The sequence below is a fragment of the Lipotes vexillifer genome, unplaced genomic scaffold, assembly GCF_000442215.2.
Source record: "Lipotes vexillifer unplaced genomic scaffold, Lipotes_vexillifer_v1.1 scaffold140, whole genome shotgun sequence".
NCBI lineage: Eukaryota > Metazoa > Chordata > Mammalia > Artiodactyla > Lipotidae > Lipotes > Lipotes vexillifer.
In genome coordinates this window covers 461,014-473,126 of record NW_006774710.1, presented here as the reverse complement: position 1 = coordinate 473,126, position 12,113 = coordinate 461,014, and the positions used below count along the sequence as shown (strand labels likewise).

Below are 12,113 nucleotides of genomic sequence, written 5' to 3'. Positions count from 1 at the left end.
TGTGAGAGAAGATATTAACAACACATAAAACTGGCAAAGTGCATGTATACAGTCTTCTGAAGAACACCTACAAATAAATGAGAAAAATGTACAACAGGATAGAAAAAGTGGGCTAAAAACTTGAATAAGCACTTTATGAAAGATAACATCAAAATGGCCAATTGAAATATGTAATGGTGATCAATTTCATTAGACATCAGGGAAATGCAAATAAAAACTTGAATGAGGGACTTCCCTGGTGGTGCAGTGGTTAAGACTCCGTGCTCCCAGTGCAGGGGGCCCGGGTTTTGTTGCTTGTAATCAAAGAATGCTGACCAATACAGAAATTGGTATCAGGAATAAAGAGTAGTTCAGAGAGAAAGGTGTAGGGATTTTGAATACTCTTAGCCTTCCAGATCCTCCCAGATAGCCCCCTTAAAATGTCAGACTACCACTCTCTCCTGCTCAAAGCTCTAAATTTTTAAATAAGTGACCTATCAAGGTTAGGTATAAATTCAACTGAAATAATTTTAGAAACCAAAAGAATCAGTCTTTGAGTTTAGCTTTTAAAAATTTCAGCTTTTTTTGACCATGAGAAGTAAAGGGGCTTTCTTTAGTATGGCCATCAGAGGTCCCTGAGATTTATTATATGCCTAGGGGCAAATTTAAGAAGCTGCATATACTTTTCCTCTCACGTTAAATTAGTCAGTGCCATCAGATGTAGCCACTCTTCTGACACACCGACCTTTTTTATTGCTGTTCCTTCTGCGTGGAAGATTCTTCCCTAAATTCCTTCAGGACTTTTCTCAAATGTCACTTTATCAGAAAGCCTTTCCCTAGTCTGTCTAAATCAATAAATTCCCACCCCATCCCCATACTGTTTTATTTTCCTTCACAGCATTTAGCACTTTGTAACATTTATTTGTTTCTCTTTTCCTCCTGGAATCACAAGCTCCGTGAGGGAAGGCGTTACATTATGTTCTGTACTTTGAACAAGTGCCTGGCACGTAGCAGGCGCTTAGTGACATACTCTTAGGTTGTATGAACTTGCCCACGTATTGCAGAGGTAACATGTTCTTTTTGTGACTATACAGTTATTTATTAAGGCAGCCGGACTTGGATTTTAAGTCCTCAACTAGACAAATCACATATGCCTGAAAAAAACGAACATAATAAAAAGTTCTGCACCCAGCAAAGTAACTTTCAAATGGACTATGGAGAATATTCTGAAAGGTGTCATCAGGGATAGCGACAGTCAACCACAGGGTTGAACCGTTTTCCCCGGAGAAAGAGGGCCAACTTCTGCAACTTCCTAGAGCGGCACTAGGAAGGCGGAGAAAGGGCGGAGCCGGCCGGCGAGGGGCGGAACTGGGTGGGGCTACTTTGAACGGTGCCTAGTTGAGCTATTTTGTCCCTTCCCGCTCTCCGTGCTAAGACCTGGGCGGAGAGCGCTACAGCTATGGCGGCCGTTAGGGTAAGTAAAAATTACTTTGCTTAGTTTCTCTGGATGCTGGTAGCCCTCTGATAACTGTAGAAGGGATCCTCCTAACTTCAGAAGGGAGTTCCACAGCAAGAGGCGAAATGGAGATGGGGTTGCGAGAGGATTGGCAAGGTCAGGGAATCTTTAACGTTTGAAGCCTCAAGACACCTGCTTCTCCCCTTGAGAGTTTCCTCAGCCTGGGACGGTTCTCTCTCCTCAATCCCCTGCTGTTGAGTGTTTACACAGCGGCAGGGTGAAAACTGGGAAAGAGCTGGGCGAAAATGGCCCGCCAGGCGACGAGCAGCGAACAGACTTGGGTCTTGAGATGAAACAAAGAGAAAAGAATCCTGGGCATTTGTCTGGGTGCAGAGGGCGGGGCCTCACGACCCTTTGAAGGACTTTGTTCAAACATTATTTCTGGTGAAATAGACCAGGATAGAGACGTCTCAAGTCTCTCTGCAGTGCCTGGGTTTGTATTCACTGTTGTTACTTTACGGGTTTGAATGACAAACCTAAGTTTCTTTTGAGTTCTGTAGTGGGGAAAGGTGCCTTTACTTAGGTATCTGTGTACAGGAAGTGACACATGTGGCTGCTAGCTGCAGTTCCCTAAGTAGGTTTCAGTAACAGTAGTCGACAAATATCTATGAGTAGACAAATACCTATGGGTAGATATTTGTAGCGGGTTTTAAGTGTGAAATGCACTGCTTGCCGGAGATATAAATATGAATAATTCAGGCTCAGTATCTGTCTTGATTCGCCATTCTCACTCCATTTCTGCTTTCAGAATTTATTTGAATTACCACAACACCCTTCTAACTGGACTCGCTGCCTCTAGCCTGGCTCTCATGCAATTAATTTCCCCCTGCACTGCCAGAGTACTAAAATGTAAATCTGATTATGCCCTTCCACTACTTAAAAATCTTTATTGGCACTCCATCATCTGCCCTCTAGGGTCAGGTCAGGCTCCTATGTCTGGAAGAGCCGACTCTGCTTTGGCTTTCCAGCTTCATTTCCTGTCTCTCAGGAACTCTCCTAATATCTGTACTCCAAGCCTTTTTCCCTGCTCTTTCTCTGGGCCTGAAGTGCCGTTTCCCATCCTCATCTAGTTAGTTCCTATTCATATTTCACTCATTCATTTAACAGGGATTTGTGTACTGCCTCCCCGAATGCTAAATACAAAATGCCTTTTCCAAGATAGTGTCCCAGATCTCCCCAGTCTGATTTAAATAACTCCTCTTTGTGCTCGAGAGGATTCTGGGCATACTTTTACCATAGGACTTATCGTACTGCAAATAGTAGACTATTTACTTGTGTATTCTATCCTCCTAAACTATAAGCTACTTGAGGACAGTAATTATAATATGTTAATTTTTGTATCCTTAGTACCTAGCACAGGTATGAGCTATATTAGGGACTCAATAAATTCTACATGAATAAATAAGTGCCAGGCAATGGACATAAAAGTTATTAAATTAAGTTGTGGAGGTGTATCATATAACAAATGATTGTCATTCAGAGTAGAGGAAGTGCCTTGTTCTCAGGAGAAGTACAAAGTGATCTGAGGGTTCAGAAGAGAGAGTTCACACCTGGTTGAAGAGAATAAAGAAAGACATCATGGAGGGAGTGCAGAGAGAGAAGGAATGGTCAGTGGTTAAACAGCAGACCTGAATAGTGTGTTGTCACTGAAGCCTAGAGAAGGAGCGAGTTGAACAGTAGAAGGAGTGAGTTGAACAGTCTTTTGATTTGGCTATTAATAAGTCACTGGTAGCTGCCATTTATTAAGTGCTTACTGCAAGGCCAGGCACCATGCTAAAATACTTTGCATATGTTATTTCACTTAATTCTCAAGACAACTTTATGTTGTAGATGATAATGATCACGATTTTACAAATGAAAAACTAAGGTTTCGAAAATTCAATTAAATTGCCCAAAGTCACAATGCTAATAAGAGCTGAAGTGAGGTAAAGTGGTAGAGTGAGAACCTAGATTGTAAGGGGTTAGGGAAAGGATAAGGGGTGGGAAACTGGCATTCATTTAGCACGTACTTTGACCACCTGCTTTACATGTATTATTTCAGTTTAATCTTCTTTTTTTTTTTTTTTTTTTGCTGTACGCGGGCCTCTCACTGTTGTGGCCTCTCCCGTTGCGGAGCACAGGCTCCGGACGCGCAGGCTCAGCGGCCATGGCTCACGGGCCCAGCCGCTCCGCGGCATGTGGGATCTTCCCGGACCGGGGCACAAACCCACGTCCCCTGCATCGGCAGGCGGACTCTCAACCACTGCGCCACCAGGGAAGCCCCAGTTTAATCTTCTTGATGACCCTAAGAAATGGGTAGTATCCCCATTTTGCATATGAAAAAACTGACGTTTAGAAAAAGTGCTTGCTCCGGGTTATCCAAGTGGAAGAACCAGGTTCAAACACAGGTATATTTGGCTTCAAAGTCCCTGATCTTTCCACTACTTGCCTCCCCTGGAAGGGAGGTGTACATTACTCCTTAGAGAAATGTTGCGGCAAAAGGTAGGGAAGAAATCTTGAGTTGGGGGTAGCAAATTCCAGGAAGGTTTCTTTTCATTTAAAAAAGTAGGAGACTATATGCCAATTAAATCTCAATAAAACTGGTGAAAAAAAAATTTCAGGAGACCTGAGCAGGTTTGGAGACAAGTGGAAATGTGCCAAGAACTGGTAAGAATTAATAATAGTGATCACAGCTATTATGCTATTGAATATTTACTGTGCTAGGCATTTTGCTAAGCACGTTATGTGAATTTTAGCATTTATGCTTCACAGTGGCCCTATATCTAGGTACTGTTATTACCAGCATTTTAAAGGTAAAGAAACTGAAGCTTAGAAAGGTTGAGTAACTTTCACACAGTCACTCAGTCATAAGTGGTAGATCTGGATCTGAAATCGCTATGGTCTGAGTTCAGATCATGGGGCTTAAGCTTGAGGAAGCATCTGTGAGGCCGAGGTACAAAAATGCTGATCTGTGTTAATTTTGAAGCCCCAGAGATTAATAACAAGGAATAAGGTAGAAAGGAGTCCTGAAAGTTGGTAGATAACTCTGAAAATAGTTTACATACATTTTGAGAGATAAGAACTTTTTGAGCAGATGTGATGGTGGAACACTGATGTGGAATTAGCCTTGAGAACAAGTACTGTACTGATCTCTCCTCCTGACCTCTTGAATCAGAGAGTGGCTGGAGGACTGGCTTTCATTTAAAAGGATTGGGAGGAATGTAGTGTCAAAAGCTAGATTTCATTAATGCCAGAGATTGAGTGAATTTGAGGAAAATTTTCATCCTAAAAGATACTTGTTTCTAATAGAATACTTAATATTGAAATATGGCTACCATGTATTGAGTATTTCCTATGTGTCAGACACTGTATTACGCTGTTGATGCACATTATTTCATTTAATTCTCACAAAAAGTTTTCTGTGGTAGATAGTTTTATTGGCTTAAAGAACAGGAGTAAAGCAGTAAGGAAAACAAAGCTGAAATAGGAGGTTGTAGTCAGAGAAAAGTTTGTTGAGTTTATGATTTTAGCTATTAACAAGTTCTGGGAAATGGTAAATTCAGGGTGTACTCATGGAGTGAGTAACTGCAGTGGAGTGAATATGAAGGTCTAAAAAGGTGAGGTCAAAGAAGAGTGAGGAGAGGCTTTTGAGTGGTTCAGCCATGTGGACGTTAAAGTCACTCAGAGTTATGGCAGGATTTAGAGTATAGAAGAAGACTATTAACCAGGATCCTAAATCTTCAATGCGATGAAGTGACCAGGAGGCAGGTGCTAAGGATGAATAGATGGGTGGTATGAGTCTCAGAGGAGAATTACTTTTCTTTCCTTTATGAAAACTTTCTTCAGTTGAAGTATAGCATGCATACAGTTAAGTACACAAATCATAAGCAGCTTGGTAAAGTTTCAAAAATGATCATACTTGTTCACCCAGCAGCCAAATTAAAAAAAAAAATTACCAGCAGCCCTGAAGCCCTCCCCTTTGCTCCTTCTCCACCATAAATTAATTAGCCTATTTTTAACTTTATGTAAATGGAATAAGGCAGTATTTACTCTGTTATGTCTGGCTTCTTTCACCCAATATTGTTTTTGAGATTCAGCCATTACACATGTATGCTAGTTCATTCATTCTTATTGCTCTGTGATATTCTAGAGAGTGAATATATCATGAGTTATTTATCCATTCTGCTGTTAATGGACATTTGAATTATTTTCAGTTTTGAGCTATTACAAATAATGCTCCGATCAACATTCTTGTATATGTCTTTTGGTGCACATAAGTGCACATTGCTGTTGAGTATATACCTAGGAGTGGGATCGCCAGGTCATAGGCCATGAAGCTTTGGTAGCTACTGCCAAATAGTTTTCCAAAGTGGTTGTACCAATTTACATTCCCATTCATGAGGGTTCCAGTTGTTCCACTTTCTCACTAACAAGAACAGAGATTTTTACCTAAGGCTGGGGAAGTAATGGCTTAGAAGCAGCACTGGCAATCAGAAGAAGACAAACTCTACCTCCTATACCTGAGACACTTTGAATAGCCTCCACTTGAGAGTTACAAGGGAAGCAGTGACCTCAGGAGACAGTCATGTTTCATCTCAGGCAAGGAGAGAAGAGGGTAGACACAATGGAAGGGCTTTTGGAGTTTGGTGGAGTAGCAGGAACTTTGGTCAGTGAAGAGAAAATACAGATCACTGTAGAAATTAGAATACAGGAGATGATACATGACTCTGGATTGTGTTTTGGGGCTTGAGTCAAGGTTGATGGAGATGGGAAGGAACATGGATGCCATAGACCTAAAGGTTTCAAAATCCTTGATAATACCAGCCTTTGTGTCAACTTTAGTCTTTGTCTCTTTTCTGTTTTGTTTCATGTGACTGATATCAGAAAGTAGTTGGAACCTAACAAATGAAGTTCATTCTTGGGAAGACGGTTGGTTATCTTCAGCAAAATCAGTTTTTCACTTTCCACTCAGCATTGTTGAGCATCTGTATTTTCAGTGCAACTTTGAAAGTATGCTTTGAAACCCTTAACCATACTTGGTATAGGTTCCAGGATGTTGCTTTATGCCATAGAGTGAAAATGATCTGTGCCTTGCCTCCTACCACACCTATATGACTGAGCTATTCCCTGTGATGCCATCCTCACAGGTGGCTGTTAGGTGTTCTGTGAACCTCATTTAATATGGAAATTAAAAATTGCTTGACATGGACCCTAAAATGTTTGCATAGCGGGCGCATGTAAGTCAATATTTCCTGATCTTAGCTGTGCATTAGAATCATCTGGGCAGCTTAGAAAAAGGTACTGTTGCCTAAGCCCCACCCCAAATGGGGCATTTTAATATTTTAAAAGCCCACGAGTGATTCTGATGTGTTGCTAGGTTCAAGAAACACTTATTTAGGGGAGAATTTGTGGCTTTTATACAGGTTAGAGAAGAAAGGGTATTAGGCTTTTCAGGTTATGAAGAACAAAGGCAAGTTCAAGTCATCTTAAGTGGTAGTTTATCGGAAAGTTGCATAGGTTAGGAAGAAAGCCTAGGAAACTGTCTCAGCAGCTAAACAAATCTCAAGAAGAACCGTTCAGGATACCATAGCAACTCTGGTAGTTACCATTCTCATGACTTCTGCTTCTGCTAACTCTATGTGTTTCATATCCAGACTTCCCTAGAGAGAAGATCTGATCAGGTTGTCTAGTCACTAACCACTGCAAAATACCCTTCTAGGCAGAAACTGCACATCGGGCCCCTTTGTAAGGCAGTCTCTTGTTGGCTGCCTTTGGCTCAGATACCAGTCCCTGGTCCAGTCAATTTTGGCCAGTGCATCAGTCCTGTAGTTAACAGCATAGTGACCTATGTTAGAAGTCACAGAAGGGAGCAATATAGTTGTCAGATGCTCTAAGACTTCTTAGAAGGGGCAAGGCAATGGATGGATACTTTTGGGGTTCATGGTCTGGTACAATTTACTTTTGAATACTTTCCAGAAGTGATACAGTTGTTGAAAATATGGTAGGATATAGAGTTGTTATTAAAAGCTAACTTATTAAGATCTTGTAATTTAAATTGGGAAATTGGTTGCCCAAGGATAAAAAAACACTGAGACAACCAGTGTAAGTAGCAATCTGTGGTGGATAATAAAATTTGCTTAGTATAATTTGAACATATTCAGGGAAAATGTAACCCACTTCTGTAATCTCTCCTGAGTTATATAGACTTGATGGATATTAGTACTCTAAGCTAAGGCATGAGTTGCATACTTAATGTAGATTTGGCCTGGCTGTTTTTGGATCTTTTCTCTCAGTCATTCTGAAACTTAATAGGGACTTCTCATATCACTAGGCTAACTGCTACTGTCATATCCCCTCAGCCTGGCTCTGTAGTTCACCTCATTCATTCATACATCCAAATTCCTATTCGATATCTTTAGGTGCATCAAATTCAACATGTGCAAAATTCCTTTATCTTTACCACATTTGATTTTTCTGCTGTATTCCATCATTTTAAAGAATCCTCTACATCCATACTGTTAACAAGTCTTGTGAATACTTTATATTTTCATACATTCTTATTCTTTTATACATTCTTTCAAAAAAAATCTTAATGCCTGTAATGTGCAGGAGATGGTGATAAACATTGGGGATACAAAGATCAACAAGATAAGAACAGGAGGTATATAGAAGAGAAAACACTAAAACTAATAAGCACATGAAGAGATGCTCAAAATAATTAACAGATAACTACATATTAGAACAATGAGATAACATTTTATTAAGCTAGAGGAAAATAGAATGCTGGTTAAGTCCAAATGTTGTTAGGGATATTGGAATGTAAGCGCCCCCATGGACTGCTGGTGGGAGTATTGACTGGTACAGCCACTGTGGAGATCAGTCTGATATTATTTAGTGAAATTAAATATATACTCATGTCCTATGGCATGGCAATTATGTTCTTTAGTGTATATCACAAAGATATACAAGTTCATGAGGGCACTTATAGGAGGATATTCATCGCAGTGTTTTTTTATGGTGATGGGGAGCTTGAGGCAATATAGGTGTCCATCACTGACAGGGATAGGTGAAATGTGGTGGATGTACATCATGTAGTACTATATAGCAGCTAGAAGAAATGGGATATATGTACACATAGGAACACAGATGGATATAAAAGGCTATGTTTTATGAAAAAGGATAAGAAACAAAACAACTGTAATACACCATTTACTTTGTGAAAACAGTAAGAAAAAATGAGATGTGTAACAAAATTAAAAATACATGTACACATTACTACAATATGCATTTTGTAAAAATTCAAACAAAAAGATAATCATTAAATATATGAAAATAGCTACCTATGGTGGATGAATCAGAGTGAAATTTGGCAATTAAAGGAAATGAATGAATTAATCAATCAATTATAAAGGAGGGAGGGCAAAGAAGAACAAGACCAAAGTACTGTCCTCAAGGAATGGACTCTAGTGGGTGAAACTGATAAGTAAACACAAGTTGTATTCAAAATAAAAGGTATCTAAAAGTTACTATGGGAGAAAAGAGGAAGTAGTAGTTTAAATGCCTACAGAACATAAGGCTGCTTCATAATATTTGTTCATTTTAGTTCATTCATTTAGTTCTTCAACAAGTATGTATTAAGCACCTACCATGGGTTAAGAACTGCTACTTGCCATGTGGTGGTAGATTGTATTTTTTATTTCAAATATTTGCTTTCTCTTCCTGTGAGAGGATTATACACCCCTGCCTAGATTTCTTATTCTTTCCCTCTACCTCAAGAATGACTAGTATTACTTTACTAGGCAAATAATTTTATAATTTGTTTTTGGCATATTTTGGTACTGATCAGAGTGTGGTTAAAGCAAAATATTTACTCTACCTTAGTCTAATTGAAACACAAGTCCTTCTGTTTATCGTGAAAGAGCCAATAGAGTTAAAGAGAACTTAATTTTGTAAGCAGAGAAAATACCGTTATATCCATTCACTCATCTGGACTAACGGAAGGAAAGGAACAGCATAAATATTTGAAAACCAATATTTGCACTTAACTTTGGGATGTATTTTTATACTTATATTTCTGCCTATAGCAAAACCTGAAATTTTGGGCCCCTGTGACAAAATTCACAGTAGAGCTCTTGTGACAGAAATTCACAGAGCCATGTAACTGGCAGGGACAATTCATCCTCCCATTGAATTGTCTTGGCACATTTGTCAAGAACTAATTGACCCTAAATGTAAGGTTTATTTTTGGACTCTCAATTAATTCTATTCCATTGATCTATATTTCTATCTTTATGCCAGTATTACACTGTCTTCATTGCTGTAGCTTTTTATTAAGTTTGAAATGAGAAAATGTGAGTGCTCTAACTTGGTCCTTTTTTTAGTATAATTTATTGTGAAATAATTTCACATTTACAGAAAAGTTGCAAGAAGAGTACAAAGAACTCATCTCCTTAAATCAGATTCTACAGTTGTTAACTTTTGACATTTTCTCCCTTTCTCCTGTATTATAATTATTCCTTTTCTGTTCAGTCTGAGAGCAAGTTGCAGACATGTTGCTATTTCACCCCTAAATATTTCACTGTGTATTTCCTCAAAAAGAAGTATACTGTTCTATAACCTTTGTGCAAGCCTCCCAATCGGGATGTTAACACTGATACAACACTACCATCCAATCCACAGATGCCATTCAAATTTCACCCACTGCACAATGTCTCCTTTTCCTTTCTAGGCCAGGATCCAAATCTAGGATCATGCATTATGTTTCCTTATCATATCTCTTTGATCTGCTTAATCTGGAATATTTCCTTACTCTTTCCTGTCTTTTATGAGTGACCTTGACAGGATTTTTTCTTCCAGTTTTATTGAGATATAATTGACATACAGCACTGCATAAGTTTAAGTTGTACAGAATGATTTGACTTACATCATGAAATGATTATCACAGTAAGTTTAGTGAACATCTATCATCTCATTTAGATACAAAATTAAAGAAATAGAAAAAATTTTTTTCCTTTGATGAGAATACCAATTTTGATCTTTTTTCTCAAGATGTTTGACTTTTCTGGGCTCCTTGCATTTCCATATGAATATTAGAAACAGCTTGTCAATTTAAAAAAAGGGCATCTGGAATTTTGATAATAACTGTCTTTAATCAGTAGATAACTTTGGGGTGTATTGCTATCTTGAGAATGCTAAACAATGCTAAGTCTAACAATCCATGAACTTGGGATGTCTTTCAGTTGATTTAGGTCTTTGATGTTTTTTGACAATATTTTGTAGTTTTCAGTCTAAAAGTCTTGCACTTATTTTGCAAGTCTTGCAAGACTTGCAAGTTTAGCCTTTCATTACATTTATTCCTATTTTATTCTTAATGTTCTTGTTAATGAAATTGTTTTTGTAATTTCATTTTCAGAGTATTCCTTACTGGCAAATAGGAATAAAATATATTTTGGTATATTGATTTATATCCTGTGTACCTTGCAACATTGCTGAATTCGTTTATTAGCTTGAATAGTTGAGTGCCCGCATGTACGTGTGTGTGAGTGAGTGTATTCCTTAGGATTTTCTACATACAAGATCATGTCATATGTAAATAGAGGTAGTTTTACTTCTTTTCTAAACTGCATGCCTTTTATTTCTTTTTATTGTCTAATTGCCCTGACTGGAACGTCCAGTACAATGTTGAATAGAAGTAGTGACAACAGACATTCTATTCTTGTTCCTGATCATAGGGGGAAAGCTTTCAGCTAATCATCATGAAATATGTTAGCTGTGGGATTTTTTTGTAGGCCCCCTTCACCAGGTTAAGAAAGTTCTTTTCTATTCCTAGTTTGTTGAGAGTTTTTTTTTTTAAACATGGAAGAATACTAGTATTTGTCAAATGCTTTTTCTATGTCTAGTGATATGGTCATGTATTTATTGTCCATTATTTTATTAATACGGTATATTACATTGATTAATTTTCGTATGTTGGACTAACCTTGCATTCTTGATATGTTAATAAATCCCACTTGGTCAAATACATAGTTATTTTTATATGTGTCTTTATTCAGTTTCTATTATTTCATTGAGGATTTTTAATCTATATCAATAAACAGTATTGGTCTGTAGTTTTCTTATGACGTCTTTGGTTTTGGTGCCAGGGCAGTGCTAGCCTTATAGAATGAGAGGGGAAGTGTTGCCTCCTCTGCTATTTTTTGGAAAAGTTTTTGAAAGATTAGTGTTAATTCTTCTTTAAACTTTAGGTAGCATTTACCCATGAAGCAGTCTGTGCCTGGGCTTTCCTTATAGGAAGATTTTTGATTATTAATTAAATCTCTTTACTGGTTACATATTCAGATTTTCCATTCTTCTTTCATCCTTTTGGTAATTTGTGTCTTTCTAGGAATTTGTTCATTTCTTCCAAGTTATCTAATTTTTTGCTGTATAGTTGTTCATAGTATTAACCTAAAATGTTTTTTTATTTCTGTAAGGTCAGTATGTGATATCCTCTCTTTCATTACTAATTTTCGTAATTTGAGCCTTTTCTTTCTATTTTTTGTTACCTTATCAAAAGTGTTGTCAATTTTGTTGATCATTTCAAAGAAATGACTTTTGGTTGTTTTGATTTTCTGGGTTGATATTCTTTCCTGTATTTCAT

At 37.9% G+C, this 12,113-nt stretch overlaps 1 protein-coding gene across 1 annotated transcript in view; it reads left to right on the top strand.

The window, feature by feature from the left end:
- The first annotated feature begins 1,438 nt into the window (after positions 1–1,438).
- Positions 1,439–12,113, top strand: part of APOOL (apolipoprotein O like) — a 110,753-nt gene continuing 100,078 nt past the window's right edge. The window contains exon 1 of the mRNA XM_007449445.1: positions 1,439–1,453. Within this exon, the coding sequence (XP_007449507.1) occupies positions 1,439–1,453 (15 nt within the window). The remainder of the gene's footprint in view (positions 1,454–12,113) is intronic.